Raw genomic sequence first — 25,843 nt, 5'->3', positions numbered from 1 at the left:
AGATTTTCGCTATTATCCACTATTTATATTCTCACACCAAACTCAATAGTCACATGAGATTTTTACTTTATTTCTTTTATAGATAGTTATAAGACAAGTCTTAAAACCAAATGTTGTAAGTTTCAGCCTTGCTAATCCCCTTAGGGTCACCATGTATGGATTTAGATTTTTTACATTCAATTTGATTTTCACATTCACCATCAACCACTTCGAGAGCAGTCAAATAGATATTTAATATTCCTTTTGATATATTTTTTCCAACTCTCACCCTATATTATACGTTATATTATTGTTTATGATACCCTCGCCCTAAATTTTTACTAGGAGAAAAAAAATTATATTACAACAAACTAAGATATCAAACTCAAATGATCAATAAGCTCCTAAAATAAATTATTCAAGATAATTCGAGTTCAACTTCTGATGAAAACAAGTTTTTATCAAACTTTATTTACCTTGCGGCCAATCTAGATTATCGGGGCCACAAAAACCAGAGGATTAATAAAAAAAATCTGCTTAATTGCACATTTAATCCTTAATATTTATTTTATGTTTTAATATGGTTTGTTACGTTTAAAAAGTTTCAAGTTGGTACCTTATATTATTGATTTCAACATAAGTTCGTCCTTTTCGTTAAATTTTAAGTTAATTTCTTTCGACTTTTTGTTAAATTTTGATGTAATTTTTTTTCAAAACTTTTACATAGTACCCTCTTAAGTTGTCCGCGTACGCAAATCTATTAGCCACGTAGACAATTTTAACAAAATTTTGACTAAAATGACCAACTTGAGATTTTTTAAACATAAGAAATCAAATTAAAATATAAAATAAATACAAGAGACCAAATATATAATTAAGCTTAAAATAAATAGAAAAAATTGAGTGAGAATATTCTAGAATAGATATCACATAAGTCTAAATAAATCAATAAATAAAATAATAAAAATGAAAAACAAAATTTAATAGACAACATAAAGTCATAAACCCTAAACCCTAACAAGTGACCTCAAATTTCAACATTTCGTATTCTTCGTTCTCTCATCTCATCCTTGTGTAAGTGTTGCGTCGTTTTCTCGAATCGAAATGTCGAAGCGATTGATTCCACTATTCAATCGTGTTTTGGTTCAGAAAATCGTTGCTCCATCAAAAACCACCGCTGGCATCTTGTTACCGGAGAAATCCTCCAAGGTTTTTTTCATTCTCTTTCTCTTATTCCAATTCATTCGTACCCATTTAATTTCCACTTTCTGGGTCTTCGTTCTTCATCTCAAAATTTAATCTTGCATATGTTCTCTTTATGCCACAAATCTAGAGAGACATATTGAATATGAAAAATAGTTTAATGTTTATGTTCGTAATTCTCATCACATGTTTAGGTTTCATGAATTATATGTGTTATAGTTTAGTTTAATGATTCATCTATTATAGCTTTGTTTGGCAATGCCATATTTTGATCTTGTAATTGATAATCTCATATGACAAAAAAGACTGTTTGGTAACATTTTTTCTCATGAGTTTATAGCTTATAATTTTTCTTTCAATTTTACTCCAATCATCTTACTCGAAAAAAATTAAATATTAATTAAACATAATTTTTTTATGTCATTTGTATTTATAATTTAGTTCAACCACTAATTTTAACAAACACTACAAATTCAATAAGTTAGCTTATTAGCTATAAGATATATAAGCTAGTTTATAAGTTATTCGCTATAAATAAGTTAGTTTATCCTATTTGCTTTGCCAAACAGAGTCTATGCCTTGTTTGTGATGAAATGTAGCTACCTTACAAATGCTTGTTTTTTTTTAATACTGTCTATAATCCGGTTCTTGTAGATTAATTGTCATAGTGAATTTCCAGTAGCTATTAATGGTCTGTTTGGATTTGGCTTATTTTTTACCTTATGAAAATAGCTTATACAAATAAATAAACTTTTATGTTAATTCATTAATTTTCACCGAGAAAAATTGAATCTTTATAAATTGTTTTCTCATAAACTATCTTAAAAAGCTTATAATAATACATAAAAACTTATTTATTTGCATAAGTTGTTTCACATAAGCTCAAAAATAAGCTAATCCAAACGGACCCTAAATGTGTTTGTGTGTGTGTGTTATCCTACTCTAATATAATAGCCAAATGAAAAAACGAGATGCGAGTTTGCAACTGCATTTCACAATGCGAGGTAGAACAAATTAAGAAGGGTGGGCTTTTTTGGTAAATTTTCCCAGCTAAATTGATTATCTATCTTAATTCTTAGTAAACATTTTCTCGAGCTTTTATCTTCTAGGGTTTCAAAAATAGGAGTTTGAACTTTGAGTTATGTTTGTTTTTCTACTTGTTTTAGTTTTTAGCTCCAAAATGTTTAAGATTTGAATTGAATTTGATTGTTCAGAGTATTTTTCAAGTTTATGGTTCATTATCATTAGACTCATTGGAGTTAGTTTATTATTGTAACCTTGTATTTTTATGTTGCATCCGTGCTTTGTTGAAGTACATCGATGAACTAGTAATTAATTACTCTCATGTTGCTTTAGCTGAATTCTGGAAAAGTTGTTGCTGTTGGCCCTGGCCTTCATGGTAAGGATGGGAAACTCCTTCCTGTGGCCGTAAAGGAAGGTGACACTGTTCTCTTACCTGAATATGGAGGAACTGAAGTGAAGCTTGATAACAAAGAGTATGTATATATTTACTTTTTTAATTTCTCGCAATCCTCAAACTTAACCATTCTTAATATCTTCTCACCATGATTGATCTGTTGGACCCTTTCTCTTTGTTTTAACTTATTTGCACTCTAATTTGTAATCGTCTTGAAGCTGATTATGGAAATTCAATTTGACTAGTCAATTGAGGAACTATAATTCGCCATGAAAGTGCTTCTGTCGATGACATAAATGTAACTTTGATAGTTTTACCCACATGATGCCTAGAGTATTTATTTTCTTGCTACCTAGTTTAACCCTTCATGTTTAGGTTGCTGATGAATGCTGACTTCTTTCTGAGCCATTAAAACAAAGCTAGACCTTATTTATAGAGGAAATGGAATGCCTGATATTGCAAGTCATTGTTTGGAATTTGCTCTCTGTTGTTTCTTATGTATGTTGTACACCACTGTAGCACGAAGATGTGTCCTGATGTCTGACATGTCAGTGTCCGACACCGACACACAAGTGATTACATTGAACTAAGTCATTTTCTGAAAATTTTATCAGTGTCAACATGTTAGTATCCGTGTTGAGGTCTGTGCCTCATATCTGTACACAGAGCTTCAAGTATGAAGCTGAGTGCAAAACTCTATCTTTATTCAGTTTATTTTAGTAGTTTTGTACTAAAGAGGAAAATCATTTGCATCAAAGTTTATAAATTAATCATTTCATTCAATAAAGTTGGACCTTCTTACTTATATACTTGTTGAGCTATTAGATTAATTTTAAGTGCTCTGCATGTGCTGATAAGCAATGTAAAATGTAGGAAAAAACAATGTCATGTATATGAGGCAGTTATTTGTTTAGGGAACACAAAAATGTAGAATGCAGTAATTTACTATTTATGCATGTTACAACCAAAAGTCGAATTTAGTCTCTCAGAAATGCATAATGGTGTTTTTGGATGAGGAATTTTAATGAGTTTATGTAATTTAGAGGGTAATTCAAAATTTTCAATGTAAATTACTTTGTTTGGAAAATGGATGTGGAGGTTTTCATAATGAAATGATTTTGAGGTATGTTATTAAAAGTAAATTAAGGAAATCAGCAATACCACCTCAAAATTAAGAATTTGAAATTCCTTTCAATCCCTATAAAATGTAAAATTGCAAAATTGTTTCTTCTATATTTTGAACTTTTGAATATTTTCATAGTTTGGGAACTTGGTAAATTTGGAAATGTATCAGACATTGAATTGAACTGCATGATGCATCCTCTCTCGGCCACCAAATAAATTCCATGTTTTACTTGTGCGATCCTTCTTTTTGACAAAGTTTATAATCATAATGCTATACAGTTCGCTATGTGAATAAACTAAATGTGATGATTAAGTAGTCGGCTATTCATCTTGATTCTCGATTGCAATGAGTGGTTTTTTCTATTCTTCTGAATTCTGGCCTAATTTGATCATATTGCTTTTTGTGTAGGTACTTTTTGTATAGAGATGATGATATATTGGGGACACTGCATGATTGATGTTGAAGTCATCGGCGGATCTGAGCCTTGCTGTATCAATTTATATGCTAGGTGTTTTGCTACATTTGAGCAGTTTCTTTCTGCTGTATCAATCTACATTTTGTTATGATGCAAAACATATCTTTTAAATTTAGTTAAACAATCAAGAATGATATTTTTATGCAACTACCGGGAAAAACTGTTTTGAAGGTTGCAAATTACCTTTGTTACATTTTATGGCCTTGTTCAGTGGCTTATTTAAAAGCATTCTGTTGGCTTAATTGTTTTGGATTTAAATATTCTAAAGTTAAGTTTGGTTTTATTGAATAAAAATGATATATCATGCACTTTCAAATATACCATATAGCTGCAACTATTCCTCTTGTGCTTATCTTTTAAAATATGTAGTTGTCATTGGGTTTAGGGGTTTTTGAAATTATCAAATTGGTGCGTAATAAAACGACTTTCTGTAAGTATTTTGAATAACTTATGGAAATTTATAAAGCACAAACACGGAAACACGGACACTGTAATGACACTAATAACAATTTGAGAAAATTGAATAATTAAAAGTCTACTTCCGGCTTTTCAATGACCCAAACCTGGGTTTGCTCAAAGTATCTCCCTAAAGAATTGACTGCAAAAACAATATCGGGATGAGTGCAAACTTGAGCATACATTAAACTACCAACAGCGGAAGCATACGAGATATTTTCCATTTCGGCCGATATGTAGACGCTGCCGGGTCCCTCCTGGACCATGATCCATCAATTATAGACCAAGAAATTCCTTATCACAATTCACATTTTTTCTAACATCAATATTCAACCTTGACAAAAATAGTATCAAAACAAAATCATCATAAACATTAAAAATAAAATGACACATCACTCCTAAACATCTTCAAGTTACATCATAGAGAATAGTCTCGTGTCCTCGATATAGCAAAGAAGGTTGAAAGTGAAAGGTCCTCGGCAAATTCATGACCATCAAGATATAGCAAAGAAGGCTGAAAGATCCTCAACACATTTATGACCATCAATATTTAATGGAGCTACAAAAGAGAAACATAGTACAAACTCAATATTGTTATAGCAAAATTAATCATTAAACCAATTTTGTTAAAACCGCACCGGACTGCCCGGTCGGACGGTGAACCGGATCCGGTCCGGTCAAGCATGAAACACGAACCGGCAAAAAAATCGGATGGACCTGCATCGAACCGGAAAAAACCGGTGAACCGGCCGGGTCGGACGGTCGAACAAGGTCTTAGATTTGATTCCTCATAGTGTAAATAAAAGCAATTAAACTCATATTTTTAAAATTCTTTTGCATTTTAATTTCAATCAAACTTAAGTTTGTAAAAGTAAATATTATTTCAATTTTCAAGTTTATATTTGCAGCGACTGTCACTTTACTCACTTGTATAAGAAGCAACAAGTAGTAGTAGTGGCACTGAATCTTTCTCGCCGTAAAAAGCAAAAGCTGCTCGGAAAACGCCGCCGGACTTAATCGCCGGCACCACAAACTGTAAGAGAGTCCGTCAACCGTCCACGTTTTCCTTTCTTCTTTATCTGTTTTTCTTTTTATGGATTCGATTCCAGCTCGATTTGCGGCCTCTGCAAAAAGCAACGCACCAGTGATTGAATTGCGTCGTAGCAGATTAGAGCTCCATTACGAATCGCGATTCTGAAAATTGGAAATTGTGATGTAATGTAACATACTGTGGTTTTGCATTTGCAGGTTTTGGTGCAGTTCATTCTGATTCAATATGGCCAATGGTCCAGCACCGTTTTCCGAGATTGGCAAAAGAGCAAGAGGTAATCCTCCATTAAAAGAATTCACAAGTATTTATTTTTCTGTTATATACAAACCTTAGGGTTCAAACTTCAAATAGGTTTCCCTAGTTAGGATATGGAATAAATAACTTAGTAGTATGATTTATGTATTAGTACAATCAGCCATGGTGGATTGCCGTTGCTTATTGTTTATAACAGCCGTGGCTTAAATTGGTGGATTTTTGGTTTTTTGGGATGGTTCACTGGCGGTATTTGATACACCGATTGCAATTCATCATTACCTATTCATCCATCACTTCACTTACATATAGACCTGGATTTGCTGCCGTAGAGATACACACTGTAATCAATCACGGCCATTAATTTCAGATCAGACAGTTCATATTACACATCAATTGTAACGTAGTTAAACGATTCCAGCTGTTGATCTGAATTGGACGGTTGAGCAAGCAGTTACTGCACCAAATCCAATTTCGATACATATACACTGTATCTTTGAAGCACTGGCACAAACACTAGATATGACATTGACACGGACATGTTAACACTGGTAAAAATTGTAAAAATGAATTAATTGAACGTAATCACATGTGTAGTGTTGGAACACCAAACACTCCTTCCATCGGAAGTGTTGATGCTACAGAGCGCAGTATATGTAAGACATGCCACTTGACCCAAATATTTCAAACAAGTTCGATATAATTTGTCAACCTAAAAGATTGCATACCTTCTCAATGCATCGCCCTACCTGTGTGTTAATTACACCAAGCCTCTGAGCGTATGGTGAACTGTGTGAATCTGAAAACTATGATAACGTTTTCCTCCTTTTGAAACCCCTTTTTGATCATTAGATTTAGATGTTACCTATGGTCAACATCTAGATTTTTGGGTGTCGGCTTCTTTATATTTCTTCTCAAATCGCGTAAATTTTCTTAAATATACTGATGATATTAAGTTGTCAATTTTCTGATTCTTATGCAGACCTGTTGTACAAGGATTATAACTTCGACCACAAGTTTATCTTTTCAGTGCCAAATTCCACTGGATTGGTAATACTATCACAGTTTTTAATTAGTATAATTACTTATGATTTTTTGTTTCTTATCATTAGAGTGTTCAATTTCTCATTGTAGTTGATGCTTAGTAATATGAAATCCTTTTTCCTTGAATATGCCACAGTTCTAATCGTGCACACAATCACACATATATTGAGCTTATAATTAAAATGGTATTAAAGACAGTGATTCTCTGTGTGTGTCAATTTTAATTATATCCATTTGTCTATTTTTCTTTTTAGACTATCAAGTGGAAAAAAAGAGAGATGGAGAATGAATATATTATAAAACTTGTATTAATGTTATACTTTATCAAATGTATTGTAAAACAGAGAGAAACTTTTAGTCCATCCTTCCAACTGATTGAGTAATGTGCCTGATTTCAAATTCAATTTTCCATTTGGCAGGGCCTTACAGCTACAGGGTTGAAGAAGGATCAATTTTTTGTTGGTGACATAAGTGGGCTTTACAAGAGTGGAAACGTTGTAGTGGATGTCAAAGTTGATACACACAATAATGTAAGAAGTAGAGATATATTATTTTTCCATAAAATATTTTTCCTTTTATATATGATAATATAGGTACTACTATACTACTACTATTAATCTTTTGATTTGTGATTTTAGCAAAAGTTCAAAGTTATAAAAATTAAAACCTGTTCAGTTATGTATGGTGATTTGTATTTTGAACTGAAACCAGTAGTTAGTAACTTAGTAAGATGCTTCATTTCAGTTTTTTACTTTTTACCATCTCTTAATCATAATGATGTTTATGTGATTTACCTCATCAGGTATCTACAAAAGTGACTTTGAACGATGTTTTCCACAGTAAAAAAGTAGCTTTGAGCTTCAATATACCTGACCACAAGTCAGGAAAGGTGAGTAAAATCTAGCTTTCCCAATGTGTGATAATATTAGTGCTTGTTTCATAAGCTGAGTTTAAGGATGCAGTGTTTGTATTTGTTCCGGAAAACAAAAAAATACTTTAAATGTTACCTTTAAGTCTTTATCTTTGTGGATTTCATAAATGTCATGAGTCATGTCTCTCGTGGAATCTAATCCATACTAGCAGCAATGATGTAAAGTTTTTCAATTAAGGTCTTTAGTCGTCAATAAAAGCAACTGCATTCCTTAAGTTATTCTGAAAATTGTTGTTGGCATAATCTTGGTGATAGTTGATTCACTTGACTGCGATAGATTACTAGCATATAATTAGAAATTGCAAGTTGATAAGCTAATAATATACCAAATTATTAAGTTAAACTTAAAAGATAAGAATTTGGCGTGTGAGCGAGGAGATGTGATAGAGAGATTGTCTTTTTTGTGGTTAACGTTACCAGTAATAATTAATAACAGTAACAATGAGAAAATTATTTTACTTGAACAGTAGCTTAGTGAAACAGCCATTCCACTCATGGAGTGTGGCTGTCTAGATTTGACAATTTTCTACCCTTTCAAAGCCATAATATTGGTGAGGTTCAGCTTCCTGCCGAAGAATCCTTTTCATGTGGTTAACTAGATGTATGCAAGGTATTTACTTTGGCATTCTTTCGACGCATCTGACTGTGGAATTATTACATCAGTTGGATGTGCAGTATCTTCATCCTCATGCAGCTATTGATTCCAGTATTGGCTTGAACCCGGCCCCTCGATTGGAGCTTTCAGCTGCAATTGGAAGCAAAGATATATCTATGGGTGCTGAAGTTGGATTCAATACAACTTCTGCTTCATTCACGAAATATAATGCCGGAATTGCCTTCAATAAACCAGATTTCTCTGCAACACTTATGCTGTAAGTGTTGTTAGTATCATATTATAATATCTTCTTATTTTTCAACTTTAAATGTTTTATGTTTCAACTTTTGATAAGGTAATAATCTTTCATATAACAATACCATCAACTCACTGTTTATGCAGGGCTGATAAAGGAGAGGCCCTGAAGGCATCATACATTCATTATGTGAACCGCCCAGATGGATTAACAGTTGCTGCTGAACTTGCTCACAAACTGTCCTCCTCCGAGAATAGATTCACCATTGGAACCTCACAGTTAATAGATCCAAAAACAGTTTTGAAGACTCGATTCAGTGATGATGGTAAAGCTGCCTTCCAATGCCAACGAGCGTGGAGGCCAAATTCACTCATAACCCTGTCTGCTGAGTACGACTCCACAAAGATCTTTGGCTCACCCGCCAAATTTGGTCTTGCTCTTTCTCTCAAGCCTTAAACTGGTTTGCCAATTAAACCCTATTTAATAACTTTTAAACTTTAGCATTCTATCATTTTATACTGTTGCCATTACCCCTGGAGGGATGTTTCAAGCCCTATCATATCATAAGGTAAACCAAAGGAATCAGTATCATTTGTGAATTCTTCTAAAGCAGCATGGGAAAGAGACCCAGTTTTGAAAACTTATGACATTTTTGTAGCCAATTTATAGTCCTGCCATTCAATATCTGGCATATGATTTTGGGGCCGGACAAATTTTATTTATTTCAAAATGATTCATAGTGACGTGGATAATTGGTGCCTGAGGTCTAATTTCATTATTTTAGTAACATCTCATATAACCCAACTGTAGTTTTATCATTCTATTCCTCTGAGCAGTTGAATGGTTACAAAGGGGATGTTTTGTACTAAGGATATAGTATGAATAGGAGTAATAAGGTGCTGGAGATGAATACATTGGTTTGTGTGAATAAATTCAATGGTATGTATTATCTTTTTTGAGATGATTACATTTTGGATACTGATATTTAGTAAGGCACGTTTGATTAAGATTAGTCTAATAGTTAAAACTTGTATCATATTCGTTGCAATTCCACCTGTGTTCATAAAAGTCACTGTTTGGTAGAAAGATTGGTGAAGGACTACTAATTTTTTTACTAAATGAGCTAAAAACTTGAACTTGTTTTGCATTGCTTTCAACAAAAAAATTGGTTGCACTTAGGTAGACCTCACTATTGCGCTCACAAAGTCAGGTGTGAATATAATTAGGTCATTTTGGTGCGGTGCAGAGACGGTATTTGCGTTGAATGTTGGGTCTTCTGAAAAAAAAAAAAAAAAAAAGGGTTTTGTTATGCTAAATTGAAGGGGACAGTGTTGGTTTTGTCTTACATGTATGCGTTAATTTGTCTGTATCACTTTGAAAATAGAAAGCATCCCTCTCCCAGAAAGCATTGATTCTATACAAGAATTGAGTGAGAGAACACATGTTAATTTATAGGCTTAAATATGCAAAAGGTCCCTGCATTTTAAAAAACTTTCATTTTGCCAATGCATTTTCATTTTTTTTTAAAAAATAGTACCTGAGTTGACTTTTACGATGATGTGTCATAAATTTTGACATATGGCACTGATGAATAGTGTACTTTTGTGGAAATGATATTTTGAAGTAAACGCACCGGAGAGATTAATAGTTGAGTGTGGACCATAGGATTTGGGTGATATACCGATATTTGTTTGATTTAGCTTATTTTGTAGTGTATGTGACGGGTTTCAAATTGGGAACTAAAGGAGTATTAGTGTTTATCTTCATGTGTCTAGAGTGTCATATTACATGTATCTAGAGTGTCATATTTTGAGTTGATGGATTGTGAGGTTATATATGTTGCAAGTTAAATATAAGACATGAAAATCTGATTTTATAGTTGGTTCTTTGGTAGGAGTCTATGTTGGTACAAACTATTATGGAAAGAAAGAATGTTTTGTTTGATATATAGCTGAGATGTTGATCATTAGCTTAGAAAGTCACCGGAAAAAAAAGAGGAGAAATTTATTTATTTTGATTCTAACGTTGTTGATGATTGGTAGAGATTGATATTGCTATTTTGTGGTCTTGAAGATAGAATAATGATTAAGTATTTCATTGATTATGAAGTTGAATCTTGTAAGAACTAAGAATTGTTTGGAGTATATTTTTATTTTTATTTTCTTCCATCTATTATATCAACGAAGAGGTAGTACACAAGTAGGTTAGATTTATCGAGCTGGATTATGATCTTTGACACGAGGTTCTATTTGGTGCCATTTGTAATATGGTGGTTGAAAACTTTTTGCCAAGTTTTAGGGAATGATTGCAATTCATGATCTTTGAGTTACCATCAATGGGATGTATTACTTGTCTTTGGTTGGGGAGTGTTTTTAGTTATGTGGCAGCACAAATGTAGAAGGTTAATTAGGAACATGAGGATAAGAGGAAAATAGATTCCATTATAACTTCTTTCCCACTTAATTAGAGAATGCCAAAGCTTCATTATTCCTCAAACCAGTACAGCGTGTCAGTGTCACAAAGTCATAAAACCTCCATTGTTAAATGTCTCTCCAAAACGTGACTCAACCTCACCTTTCTCATTCATAACCTCCATTGTTAAATGGTACTTGAGTGATATTTTGTTTACGACCCACCTAATTCCTATGGTGCTCATGTTAGGTTCTGATTGAAATGTGTATGTGCATGTGATTTGGTTCTCTGTGCGTTGTGAAATGGTGTCCTTGGGTCTGAGTCACTTTGCCATGGAGTGAGGCGAAGAAGTGCTTAGGGGATGCTATATGTTTCTTGACATCATTAAGTTTAAGTTACCAAGCCGAAGAGTGAGGTGAAAATGGTACTTGGGTGATGTTATAGCTAGCCTAGTATTATTGAGTCTGAGTCACCTGGCCATGTAGTGAAGAGGGAATGGTACTTAGCTGATACTATAGTTGTGTTGGAGTCATTGAGTCTGAGTCACCTAGTATGCGAGAGATGAGAATGGTACTCGGGTGATAAGACTTATAAATCAATGTTGTGCGATGTTATGTTTGTCGTGTGTGTTTTCTATTCACTTATGTTGTTATACCAATTAACATGATTTGAAACATATCTCACCCTCTTCTTTTGACCCTCTTCTTTTATGTTGTATTTTTGACTGATAATTATTAGCGCCAGTTCACAAAGTGATGTTAATTTTCTTGCAAGAGGACGAAATTGAGGCCTACTCTTTGGCCTTTTATTTATGCCTTTGCTAGACTAATCGATTGACTTGTTTATACTTTGGGCGTGAGATATTAGCTCTATATAGTGACACTGAGGTTATGATATTTACCATATTACTTTTCACGACTTTCTTTTCAAAGATTTGACTTCATGTAATAATATTTTAAAGAAATATTTATAGTCATTTGATAATCTATTTCATTTTGTTTTATAAGACTTATAAATCTAGCTTCAACATTGACATAATTTGTAATCACAATATAATTTGGTGACTCAAATTTAGATAAGATAATTTGGTTCACCGGTAATTCATTCGAACAAGAACCTTTTTTTTTTTTTTTTTTTTTAATTCTCAGTTTTGCGATTTTTTTCCCAAAATATACCCCTCTCCCTCTCTTATTTCCCGTAATACCCCCCTCTCAATTTTTTTTCCCGTAATACACCTCTGACAGAAGACAAACTTGGTAGCACCATTTGAAATGGCTACATGGCCATGTGATAGCGCCATTTAGAATGGCTACATTGACTGAAATCTGCTTTTTTCTGTCTCCTCTGCACCTGCTGTCTCCTTGACTGCTTTTCTGACATGTAGCCATTTGAAATGGCGCCATTGACCAAGCATAGCACCATTCCAAATGACGCCATCTCCCTTGTTGTTTTTTCCTGTCTGCTGCGCGTGGCTTGCTGCATGGGAGGAGGAATTTGAAATTTTTTGTGGCACCGGAGGTCATCGTAGACATCGTAGACATTAGGAATTTTAGTGTTTTGTTTGTAATTAATTATTTATTTATATAATCGTCTTGTAATAAATTTTTTTCCATCAAATAAAAAAAAACAATTTCTTTATTCATCGAATATTTGTTCATCAAATAAATAAAATCATTGCAAAAAAATTCCTAATCTCCTCCTCCCATGCATTATTCTATTTGCTACCCGTAATGATATAATAATAAATCTAAATGTATATTTAAATTTCAACTAATTTAAGAGATTAAGAACTGATGGTACAGAGGTATTTCAACTAATTTATTATCATAATCATAATCATATTACTGCTAATTCAACTAAAGTTTGCAGTAATTTTATGGGAGGTCATCCCTTAGCAGTAATCATGTTGGAATGGAAAATATCATTTAATGTTTCCTAATCTCTTAAAAAAATTTCATGCATTAAAAAATTTTCAAATCTCATGCATTCAAAAAATTTCAAATTCCTCCTCCCATGCAGCAAGCCACGCGCAGCAGATAGGAAAAAACAACAAGGGAGATGGCGCCATTTGGAATGGTGCTATGCTTGGTCAATGGCGCCATTTCAAATGGCTACATGTCAGAAAAGCAGTCAAGGAGACAGCAGGTGCAGAGGAGACAGAAAAAAGCAGATTTCAGTCAATGTAGCCATTCTAAATGGCGCTATCACATGGCCATGTAGCCATTTCAAATGGTGCTACCAAGTTTATCTTCTGTCAGAGGTGTATTACGGGAAAAAAAATTAAGAGAGGGGTATTACGGGAAATAAGAGAGGGAGAGGGGTATATTTTGGGAAAAAAATCCAGTTTTGCTTCCATTAGTGATTCATATTTTTAGACATTAAAAAATTGTTGTGAGAGCTTATGAAAACTTCTTATGACATGTCCATAAGCTAGCTGTTTTCATTTTATTTTCATAAGCTTTTTAGGATAGTTTATGAAAACAACTTATAGCTTATAAGAAAATAGTTTGACTGCTATTTTATATTTTGTTATAGAAATAATTTATTCATAAGCACTTATATGATAAACGCTTGTGCTATATAGACTCAACTAAGTTGATTATCCTAACAAGGTCTTAACATATCAGAAAAACTAAGTTGATGCGTTGTTTATGGCATAATTAGTAGGAGTGAGTTTCCATCAATTTGTTTAGTTCTTTTCTTTCATTTATGATTAGGGTATAGATTCATTAGAATTAATTGATTGATGGAGGAACTAATTTGACTAATGTTCGTCAATGTATAGATAATAGATTCGCAAAACTGTGTCAGGTTCTTTGTTAGAGTGTAACTTACACCTTCAGGTCATTACTATGGAACTATCGGATGAACCAGTTCTTTGTGTCAATAAAACCGCATAGTGTAACCCATTTATTAAATTTACAAGTTCTTAAAGTCCTAAAGTCATTATAGTTATTAAATTTTGAATCGCAGAGTATAAGTAAAATTTTCAAAGTCATCAGTAGTTAGAAATTAACAACCATATGTGTGTCTGTGTGAGTTTTGAATCTTAACCAACAGATATGCAAAGTTGTACTCAAATACCAACAATATATGATTACAATACAATCAAATTTTCACTACTGACTTTCTGAATTTGTCTCTTGCAAATTGCTAGAAGACACATGTGAAGTTTGTAATGGTGGCATTTCAGGAGAATATAAGAAAGGCTTTGGAGGATATGACATTGACAGAAGTGGTCCTTGCAGCATTTCTATCACTCTACTCATTGATGGTCTATCTGATGGATTTGTTTGAATGCACCATAGACTCACCATAGTTATCTTTCTAACCATATCATTTTCTTCCTCAGAATTTGCCAAACCACTCTCAAGGTTGTTACCTTGTTCAAGATCCTTATAAATCCAATCTGGAAAGTACATTTCAGATGTACATGAACCTCCAGTGTCATAATTCTTTCTTCCTCCAATCATTTCTAGAATTAACATACCATAACTATATACATCAGACTTGTGAGAAACTCCACCAAACATTCGGTTAAATACTTCTGGTGCTATATATCCTACGGTTCCTCTTGTGCCAAGCATCGAAACAATACTATTATTCCTTTCGCATATTTTAGCTAGTCCAAAATCAGAGATTTTTGGACAAAAATCTTCATCCAAAAGAATGTTTTGGGGTTTGATATCAAGATGCAAAATCCTTGAAATACATCCTTGATGCAAGTATTCTAGTCCCCGAGCAATGCCAATTGCAATTTTGTACATCGTGTTCCAATCCAAACTACAAATAGCATAAGGAAATCCACCTTTAAGGATAAACTTATCCAATGATCCCTTTGACATGTATTCATATATTAATGCTCTTTTGTTCTCATAACAAAAACCCAAAAGTGAAACGATGTTCACATGTGACGTTCTACTAATGCTATCTACTTCATTTATGAATTCTTCTCCATTTCCCTTTGACTCGTTTATCACTTTCACCGCCACTTGACGTCCATCAAGTAAACTTGCTTTGTAAACAACACCGTATCCTCCTTGACCTAATTTGTCTCGGAATGAGTTTGTCATTCTTTTCACTTCTGAATATCTATACTGCTTAATTGGCACTGACAAGTTATAACTTTTTATGAAATCCTCCACATTGTTGTCAATAGATTTTATTGTTTTCTTGACGACCCACCTTTTTACTAAAATATGATACCTCTTACGTTTACAAATAATCAACACAATAAGTACGACAAATCCAACTCCAAACGCCCCTGTATGTTTGCACATGAGAATCATAAACAAAAGTAAATGGAGTAATAGTCAAGATTAAATAAGTTAAATCGTAATCAATTGTTAGTTAGTCCAGTGGTGATTGACGCTGGACTTGATAGGGAGGACCGCAAGTTGATCCCCCACAACTACGATTGAGTTTTTGTCCAAGACCCCCAATTTGTTTAGTCTCAGCAGATGTTTGTTTTACAATCAAACATATTATAAATAAAGTTGTCCTGTCAAGTCCATTATTTTTTTTAGATGAAACACACTCTAAGAATAATATAATCAAAACACAATTGAATTAATTAAATTTACTTAAATTTTAAATTACAAAATATAACTTTTTATTGTTTATAATTGAGTTGACAAGGAATAGATAGCAAGGCTTGCACATGGCCAAAGATAACAAAACAATTTGAAATATATAATGAATATAAAAGCATACCTGCAATCCAAAAAGGTCTAAGGTTTGCTGCTTTAGATGAACCTCCGGTTTGATCATTACCTGGAGTAGTTGCATTTTCACCTCCACCTTGTCTAGACATATTTTGCCTTAGCAAATTATTGCCTGTGATATTTAACTTAATCTCATATGGAAATTTGGGAATTGTTCCTGATAGATTATTATCGGAAACATCAAGAAGCTGAAGATGATGCAAAGTTGTAAGACTGTGTGGTATTGGACCGGTCAAATTATTTCCAACAAGAGTCAAGTTCACTAAACTTGTTAAATTGGAAAATTTAGGAGAGATGGTTCCACTTCCACTATCATGTATACCATTAACATAGCAGATCTTAAAACTAACAATTTTCCCTCTTTCACACTTAATCTGTACTCGATCGGGCATTAACTTGATCCATGTACCTCCGGTACAAGCATTATTTCCTTGAGTTGCCAAAAATACAGGAGACCCAAGAGCATCGATAATATCATATAAAATCATAATCTGGGAATCACAAGGTCCAACATCGCTTCGACAAAAGTTATTGTGTTCAAAAGTTGCGTTAACACCCTTGCGAAACTCAGGTAATGGTCCTTGAAGCCTATTTTCTTCCAAAGAGATGATGTTCAAGCTAGTAAGAGAAAACAATGAAGGTGGAACCAAACCATCTAAGCTATTTGACTGAAGCTGCAAATCAAACAAATTAATACAATTGGACATGTTAGGAATATGACCCTTGAAGTTGTTATGGTGAAGCCATGCTTGAGACAAATTTCTCATTTTTGATATAATGTCAATTGTGCCCGAAAACGCGTGACCTCTCTGATTGTTAAGTCGTAAATTCCTTATTGCAGATTTCCCGAGAGACGGGGGTAGAAATCCTTCCATTTTGTTGTGAGAAATAATAAAAGTATGCAAATTTGGAAACGAATCAAATATATCAGGATCTGAAAATGAGCCTATCATATTCGTAGCTTCGAAATCGATGGAGTACAAAGGGGAGGAGTAATCGAAATAATTCATAGGAAATCCCCATTGGGAGAGGTTCAAGTTATTGCTAAGGTTGAGAGTTCTTAGTTCAGTGAAGTATCGTAAGTTATCTTCTGGGAGAGAGGTGAAGTTATTGTGACCAAGGGAAATAGTTTGGAGCAAGGCAAGGTTAGTAAAATCGGGTAAAGGACCATTGAGTGAGTTGTTGTGAAGATCGATGTGAGTGAGATTAGTTAGAGTCTCGATATTCGAAGGGAGTGTGCCGGTGAGTGAATTTGATGGGAGGATGATGGAGGTAACAGCTTGAGTAGTTGAGTTGCAAGTTATGCCTTTCCATTTGCAGTGGTGAATTTTGTTAGACCAGCTAGAGGGAGTATGGGATAGTGATTGTAATAAATCGGACATGTAATTTGCTTCATCGTATTCTGCATTAATATTATTGGTAGATGTTGAAATTATTAGTAAGAGTACGATGAAGAACATCTTCAAGAAAGGAAGAAGAGATACAGTGTGATAGTACATGATAATGGATCCTCTCATCTCATCATATGATAATGCAGCATGAGGTCCCTACCCTAGGAAGAAATAATAATGCCTTGCCAAAGTTTAATTCAATTCAATGATAGTAAAGTAATGCTAACTATTTAAGGAAACAAACAAAAAATTGAATTAAAAATAATAGTACTTTTTATATTTTGAAAATGTAGATTACTCAAATTTCAAGATTATTTTACTCTTTATCTAGTGTTTCAAACAAAGATGCAAAAAATTAACATTTTTTGAACGGAAACCGATAAATAGTACTATAAGAGCATCCACAATGGAGAAATCCAATTTTGGGTACTTAAGTGGGTCCCGCATGTACACATCACTCATTTATAATTATTGAAACTGATGTTTTTGTAATTTTTTGTTTGCTAGATTTTTCTATTGATAGATATTACCTCAACTGAACCTAGAACTCATGTGAACGCCGCCGCCACTGCAACACAGGAAACCATCTCACCTCTTGCCTCTACAAATCAATTCAATTGGTCTTGGTGAAAACGTGTGGAACCTCTGAAAACGCCGCCGTCTAACCGAACCCATGGCCGGATCCACGCCGCCGCCGTCGATCTGCCCGTGGCGGTTCCTTGAGACCATCGATTCTCCTCCAAAATCCGTACCTGAATCTCCATCTCAACCTTCTTATCAGAAGAAGTCGTTTGCTCAAGCCCTCTCAAATTCTGTTGTTGTTCCAGAAAACCCGTTTCCTAAAACCTCCATTAAAGGGGATGCTGTTTCAATTAAGATTACTGAGAAAGAGTATCAGCTTGGAATTGATGAATTCAAGAATAACCTTCATGGTAGGTTGATACTTCCTAAAGGTTCCAAACCATGTTCGACTGAAGCCTTGAGAACAACGTTGGCCAAACTCTGGAAACCCTTAGGTGCTTGGAATTTAACACCACTGGGCAGAGGATACTTCAATCTAAGCTTTGCTTCCCAAGATGATTTGCGCAGTGTATGGACTGTAGGTACGTGGAACCTTAATCCTGGTGTTTTTAGACTTTCTAAATGGGTTAAAGATTTTAATCCTAATCTTCAAAATCAAACTCATACTCAAACGTGGATTCGTATCTATGATCTTCCTTTAGAATATTGGCGCCCTCGAATCTTATTTGAAATTGCCTCTGCTGTTGGTACACCTATCTCTCTTGATCAAAACACCAAATTGAAAACATATGGTCATTATGCAAGAGTCCTTGTCGATGTTGATTTGGCAGGGAATTTTTTGAATACCTTAATGGTGGAGAGGGAAGGATTTGCTTTTTATGTTGGAATTGATTATGAGGCACTCCCGGCATTCTGCACTTGCTGTAAAACTATTGGTCACCTTCACAATCAGTGTAAAAGTAAAAAACAAGATGAACAACATTCGACACTGAAACACACTAATCAACATAAGCCAACCAAAGATGTTTCCAGGTCTTCTAAAGACAAAGGGAATGAAGGGTTGGTATATGTTGAACCTGTTACTAATCATCAAGCTGAGCCAAGTGGTTGCAAGAAGGATGATGTTGTTGAACACCATTCAAGGGTGCCTGATTCGGACCCAAAAGAACATGAACATGAAATCTCTTATGAGCAGGATTTCTCTAAAAGCATTATAGAGGTAGACGAAGGAGAAGGCAAAAACTCTGAGGATACTCTTGTTGATGACATACAACAACATTTGTCTCCTAATCGTGGTGTTCTTAACACCTTGAAGGATACTCCTAATGTCATTATTATACCAACTAAGGCTAGTGCAGATTTAAGTGAGAATGTTCAACAAGATATTAACATAGTTAAACAACTCTGGGGGGATGAAAAAGAAGATGGCATTGAAGACAATGAAAGAGGTTACACTCTTGTGACTCATAGAAAAGGTAGAAAACCCAAGCTTCAAGTAGCCAAGCCAGTTGATCATAACACTCATGATAAGGGTGTCCATAAATCTAATTCTCAATGAAGTTTTTCTATTGGAATATTAGAGGTCTTGGCAATGTTGATACAAGACTTTACCTTAAAAAGTTGTGTGTTTCACATAAACCAGATTTTGTGTTCATTGCTGAGCCTAAGATTCAGTTTGAGAAGATTCATCCTTCTTTTTGGAATAACTTAAATTTAAAATCTATCGGTTTTAATGTCAGTAATAAGCCTTCCCTCTGGTGCCTTTGTTCCAACAATTGCTCTCCGACTTTGGTTGCTTCAACATCTCAATTCTGTGCTTTTCAAGTTCACATTGGTTCCAACGTTGTCTACATTGCAGCGGTCTATGCCTCCACCTCCTATATTATTAGGAGGAATATGTGGAAGGATCTTAATAATTTGTTGCTTTCTAATCCTGGTGCTTGGGTTATCTTAGGTGATTTTAATGCTATTTTAGGATCCCATGAAAAAAGAGGTGGGAGCGCTCCTTGTCGCATCTCTTGTGAAGATTTCTCTGCTTGGACTGACTCTAGTTCTTTATCTCACATCCCCACCAGGGGTGTTGCCTACACTTGGACCAATGGCAGACTTGGCTCGGCTCATACCGAGGAAAGGCTTGATAGGGCCTTAGCTAATGCTGACACTTTTCTTAATTGGAGCTCAATTGCATGTTGCACTCTCCCTAGAGATCATTCAGATCACTACCCTCTATTATTGGTCTTACAAAACCGAAACAGAAATTTTCCGTCCTCTTTTAAATATTTCACAATGTGGGCTGATCATCCTGACTGCTCTAGACTAGTTAATGAAGTTTGGTCTAATCCGGTCAATGGTTGTCCTATGTATATTCTTGCCCAGAAGCTTAAATCTCTTAAAGCTGCTTTCAAGTCTTGGAATATTCACACTTTTGGTAATGTCAAAGCTAGAGTGGATTCTTGTATGAAGGAAGTTGAGGCTATCCAACAACAAATCTCCTTGGAAGGCTACTCTGATGATTTGCATAATATCGAAATTGGGGCTCAATCTAATTTGCAACAGGCCTTACAATTTGAGGAATCTTTTTGGAAGCAAAAGTCCTCTATTAATTGGTTTACTTATGGTGATAGAAACACTGCTTTTTTCCATAGGATGGCTAAGATTAAGTATGCTTCAAAGCAAATGTCTATTCTGAGATCAGGTGATATGGTGATCGATGATCCGTTGGAAATTGAAAATCATGTTATTAATTATTATACTAACTTGTATGCTGTTTCTAACAACTGTGTGGATAATGGTTTGATTGCTAAAGTTATTCCCAAAATTGTCACTGATGAGGATAATATGATGCTTACAAAAATTCCCACTATGGAGGAGGTCAAAACAGCTGTGTTTTCGATGAATGGTTCTGGAGCTCCAGGTCCTGATGGATTTGGTGGATCTTTTTATCAATCATTTTGGAACATTATTGCTACAGATGTATATAATTCAGTTGTACAATTCTTTCATTCCAATTGGATTATGCCTGGGCTTAACTCCAATTTAGTTTGTCTTGTTCCAAAGTTTAAAGAGGCAGACAAGATTGAAGACTACAGGCCTATAGCTCTTGCCAATTTTCAATTTAAAATTATCACCAAGGTGTTATCTGATAGATTATCAAGAATTGCTCCTAAAATAATTTCTCCACAACAAAGAGGCTTTATTCAAGGCAGGCACATTACTGATTGCATCTTTTCTGCTTCAGAAGCAATTAATTTGTTGGGGAAGAAAACTTATGGTGGTAATATGGCTCTTAAATTTGATATAAAAAAGGCATTTGATACCTTAGATTGGACTTTCTTGACTAATTGTTTATCTGCATTTGGTTTTAGTTCAACTTTCGGTGCTTGGGTGAACACTATTCTTAAATCTGCTAATCTTTCCTTTTTGGTTAATGGCAAATCAGTTGGTTATTTCAAATGCAAGAGAGGGGTTCGTCAAGGAGACCCTCTCTCCCCTATTCTTTTTTGCTTAGCTGAAGATGTGCTGAGCAGGTCCATCTCTTCTTTAGTCGACGCTGGTAGAATTACTCCTATGGCAGGTCCTAGAGGTTGCATTCCACCTACTCATACCTTGTATGCAGATGATATAATGGTGTTTTGTAAAGGCAACAAGAGCTCCCTTCAAACTCTTATGTTGTTGTTCCATTGTTATGGTGAGGCTTCGGGTCAACAATTGAGTATATCCAAATGCAAATTTTTCGCAGGATCAATTCATAGTAGCAGAGTCGCCGCCATCTCTAATATCCTCGGTTTTAGTCCGGGCCAAATTCCTTTCACTTATTTGGGTGTTCCTTTATTTCAAGGTAAGCCTAAGGTGCATCATTTACAACCCATTGCTGACAGAATTAAGTCTAAGCTCTCTAGTTGGAAAGGTTCTCTTTTATCCATCATGGGGAGAGTGCAACTTGTGAAATCTATTATAAATAGCATGCTCCTTTATAGCTTTCAAGTTTATCCTTGGCCAATTTCCTTATTAAAGCAGCTTGATATTTGGATAAAGAATTTTGTGTGGTCTGGTGATATTAACAATAGAAAAATGGTTACTGTTGCTTGGAAAACTATATGTACTCCTTTTGATGAAGGAGGATTAGGTCTGAGACCTTTGAAGCTTATTAACAAAGCTGCAATGTTAAGATTATGCTGGAATTGTGTTTCTTCTGATGCTGATTGGGCTCAACTTGTGAGAGCTAGATGTATTCGTAATGGTCATCCTATTCGTTATCATATATCTTCCTCTATTTGGAGTGGTGTGAAGAATCACATTACATCTGTTAAGGAGCATAGCTTCTGGCTTCTTGGAGATGGCTCTCGGATAAACTTTTGGACTGACAAATGGCTTCAAGACTCGTCCATAGCCGATATTATTCAGATTCCTCCCAATGTCAGCCATTTACTTTCATCTAAAGTAAGTGAATACTTGCATGAGCTTAACTGGTCTATTCCACAATTCATTTCTCTTATTCATCCTAATCTGATTGAGGATATCAAAAAGTTGGTGTTACCTATTATTCCCTTCCCTGACAAACTCATTTGGTCTGGAACAAGTGATGGTGAACTAACCTTCAAAGATGCTTTTGCCTATTTCACTGATACCACTCATTCAGTTTCTTGGGGAAAACTAATTTGGAAATCTTTCATTCCTCCTTCCAAGTCTTTCTTGTTTTGGAGACTGCTCCATAATAAGCTTCCAACAGATGAAAACTTACAAAAGAGAGGTTGCTTTATGGTTTCTAAATGTAGTTTATGTGGTCTGGCAGTCGAAACTTCGCCTCATTTGTTTCTTCATTGTTCTTTTGCTGCTAGACTTTGGTCCTGGATGTCCTCTAAGCTTCATAGACATATCAATCTGACCTCTTTTATTGGCCTACTTCAAATTGTTCATTCTTCTTCCAGTACTCAAATTAGAGACATTGCTTTAGCCTCCATTATTTTCTCTCTAAATGCTATATGGTTTGCTCGCAATCAGGTCCGTTTTCATAACGTAATTGTTCCCTTCCATCAATCTTGCTCTTCTATTTCTGCTTCAGTTCAAATGGCCGGAAACATGTCTAAGGGTATTATGTCCAACTGTATTACTGACTTTCAAGCTTTAAAAGAGTTTAATATTGTGAGTCATGCTGGTCCCGCTCCGAAGATACAAGAGGTTATTTGGTCTTTTCCTCCGACTGGTTGGATAAAGGCAAACACTGATGGTGCAGCGAGAGGTTCTCCGGGGTATGCCTCAGCTGGTGGTATTTTTCGTGACTCAAGTGGAGGAATCAAAGGTTGCTTTAGCTTGTATCTGGGTATTCAATCTTCTCTCTTTGCTGAAGCAATTGCAGCTATGCATGCTATTGAAATTGCTCATCAAAATCATTGGCATAATTTTTGGCTGGAATGCGACTCTAAACTAGTAGTGGATGCCTTCAATAATCATCATATAATTCCTTGGAAGCTTAGAAATCGTTGGTATAATTGTATCTATTTCTGCTCCCTTATGAACTTTAGAATTTCTCATATTTTTAGGGAAGGAAATTGTTGTGCTGATAAGCTTGCAAATTTTAGTTTAACGTCTCGGGAAGATCACTGGTGGGATAATGTTCCTAGTTTTATTGGTGATGACTTTTTTCGCAATAGGACAGCTTTGCCTTCTTAAAAAAAAAAAAAAAAAAAGTACTCAATCTCTCCAACCCAGCACCTCTTAAAAAATTCTAAACCGGTCCCACAAATAACTACACATTTCATCAATAACTCTACATATTTATAAATGGGTCCCACAAATTCTATTAAGTACTATGAGAGAGGGTGCTTATTTGAGAAGTGGTACCTATTTGGTACTAAAATGTGTTGTGCTCCAATGGTAGTACCTAATAAGTACCATGAGTACCTAATAGGTACTACACCATTGGAGATGGTCTAAGGTATTTGTGAAACACGTTCGACAATATACTATAGGGACTTGGACAAGACCCGTCAGTGTCACCATTATTATTTTTTTCATTCTAATTATTACTCTATCCCTCCCAATTTGAGTGACACAGTTGACTGTTTTATGCATGTCGATGCATAACTTTGACGATTAATATTTTTAATTATATAATAGTAAAAATTCTAAAAATGTGATATTTTGGAAATACTTATCGAGACGAATCAAACAACATCTTATATGCTAATATTTATTTTTGTTTATTAGTAGAAAAATAAGGTCAAAACAACATGTGTGAATAGTGCACAACAATCAACTGTGTCAATCAAATTGGGACGGAGAGAGTAGTAGAATTTGGATTCTCTTATGCCATTTTAGTTCGGCTCTCTCTCCTTTTCTTCATCCAAAGGTGATTAATTTACGAAGAAAAAAAACAGAGTTTTGAAGAGAGAGAAGAAAATGAATGAATAGTTGAGATTAATGTTGAATGGACAACATGAGAGGATTCAAATCATAATTAATGAAATAGAAATGAAAACAAAAGTGATTAAAAAAATCATATCGTATTAAATCAAGACTTTTATTAAATCTAAATAAATCTTGTGGTATTCAATTAAGACATTCAAGATTTTTTTTCAAGACAACCAAATCCATTGATATTCAATTGAAATTTTAATGGACTAATAAAATGTCTCTTGGTATTCAAAAATCCATGGATTTCAACGGATTCTTTCATGGAAATGATTTTGTAAAACTTTTTAGTTCAAAATACAGAGAAAATCTTCATTCAACAATCTCACCAAAATTCATGAGATTTCATGGGACTTTTTTGTTTTCTTTCAAAACACACACTGATTGCACGCGTCAATATCTTTTTTTTTTCTTTCTCAACAACATCGTTATAATCCATGGCTTCTTTCACTATTATATATATTTTTGATAGTCTGTATGCACAATTTTTGTATTTCAATATTGTTGAGGTTTTTATGTTGGCTACATTTTGCAAAAACAAGTTATAGCCAGATGCTGGACAGAGATGCTGTAGCATCATCGTACAGCATCTGATGCTCTGTTTTCGTGCAGAATTTTTATTTCAAATTTCAGTCAAGATTTGCTTCAATTATATATGCAAGCACGTGCGCCTGGGCAAAACGAGTCTTGCTCAACAAGTTTTCATGAAGTCGGTTGAAGGAATATTATTTAAAACAAAAATATAATTATATTATATTTTTGCGTGTTTTTTTTGTTTGGTCACACATGAAACAAAACAAATGAGTTGAGTATTGTACTTGGAGGAAGCTTGTAAGCAACTCCAAAATTGTGAACTTAGTCAAGTATTGGCTAGGTATTAGTTTCTTAGGAGGGTGTCTCCATCTTTGATCGTTATAAAGTTGACAGCAACATGGTATGTGTTGTTAGAGGGAATTTGGGACGGGGTCTCATTATCTAAGAGGTTCTTAGATAGGATTGCACGGGTAGTGTCTAGGCGAGAAGTCAAGTACCGGGTGTTGGTCGAGGGCTTTGAACTAGAGCTATTATAGTGAATTCATTCCTGGATTGGTAATTCTCCAGATTAGGTGACGTTGCACCGAACTGGGTTAACAAACTATCTGTCTTATTTATCTTCCTGCACTTAATTTATTTTTAACTTGTCTATTGTGTTCTGTACTGGTACGAGATGCTGTAGCATCTTTCGCAGCATCTTTCCACCAATCTGCCAGAATTTCAAATATGTATGCACGGGTCCGGTTACTGTGCATAAGCCATCCTTATGCACGGTGCATAAGTCTGCTTCGTACACCCCCTCCTTTGTCATACACCCCCCATTCTAAAACCCATCTCCAAAACAGCCCAACTTCAAGTTACATTAATTGCAGACCGTTAAACCATTTTCATCATCATCAACATCACTTCGCCATCATCATCACCGTATAACTGTCATCACCATCGCCATCATCATCACCCTCGCCGTTAACGCCGTCATCACCAAACATCACTTCATCCGTCGCCGTCGCCATTAACGAAATTGAAAGATTTAGTAGGAGAAGAAGAAGACAACACTGATTATG

General features: G+C 34.7%; 3 protein-coding genes across 3 annotated transcripts; 2 read left to right on the top strand and 1 right to left on the bottom strand.

Moving 5' to 3' along the window:
* The first annotated feature begins 983 nt into the window (after positions 1 to 983).
* On the top strand, positions 984 to 4,442 carry LOC123890667 (10 kDa chaperonin, mitochondrial-like). Its single transcript, XM_045940322.1, has 3 exons — positions 984 to 1,188; positions 2,539 to 2,678; positions 4,134 to 4,442. The coding sequence occupies exons 1-3, from the start codon at positions 1,084 to 1,086 to the stop codon at positions 4,180 to 4,182; spliced, it is 294 nt and encodes a 97-aa protein (XP_045796278.1). The 5' UTR covers positions 984 to 1,083; the 3' UTR covers positions 4,183 to 4,442.
* A 1,089-nt stretch (positions 4,443 to 5,531) lies between these two features.
* On the top strand, positions 5,532 to 9,754 carry LOC123890666 (mitochondrial outer membrane protein porin 6-like). Its single transcript, XM_045940321.1, has 7 exons — positions 5,532 to 5,691; positions 5,905 to 5,981; positions 6,942 to 7,009; positions 7,423 to 7,533; positions 7,806 to 7,892; positions 8,598 to 8,806; positions 8,932 to 9,754. Exons 2-7 carry the CDS (start codon positions 5,933 to 5,935, stop codon positions 9,239 to 9,241), a joined length of 834 nt encoding a protein of 277 aa, XP_045796277.1. The 5' UTR covers positions 5,532 to 5,691; positions 5,905 to 5,932; the 3' UTR covers positions 9,242 to 9,754.
* A 4,398-nt stretch (positions 9,755 to 14,152) lies between these two features.
* LOC123892684 (LEAF RUST 10 DISEASE-RESISTANCE LOCUS RECEPTOR-LIKE PROTEIN KINASE-like 2.3) lies at positions 14,153 to 17,511 on the bottom strand. Its single transcript, XM_045942533.1, has 2 exons — positions 15,911 to 17,511; positions 14,153 to 15,461 (listed from the first exon to the last, which is right to left on the bottom strand). The coding sequence occupies exons 1-2, from the start codon at positions 17,436 to 17,438 to the stop codon at positions 14,317 to 14,319; spliced, it is 2,673 nt and encodes an 890-aa protein (XP_045798489.1). The 5' UTR covers positions 17,439 to 17,511; the 3' UTR covers positions 14,153 to 14,316.
* Between the last annotated feature and the right edge of the window lie 8,332 nt (positions 17,512 to 25,843).

The sequence above is a fragment of the Trifolium pratense genome, linkage group LG6 (assembly GCF_020283565.1).
Source record: "Trifolium pratense cultivar HEN17-A07 linkage group LG6, ARS_RC_1.1, whole genome shotgun sequence".
Taxonomy (NCBI): Eukaryota; Viridiplantae; Streptophyta; class Magnoliopsida; order Fabales; family Fabaceae; genus Trifolium; species Trifolium pratense.
The sequence above is the reverse complement of the archived record's forward strand: the minus strand, read 5'-3'. Positions and strand labels throughout refer to the sequence as shown.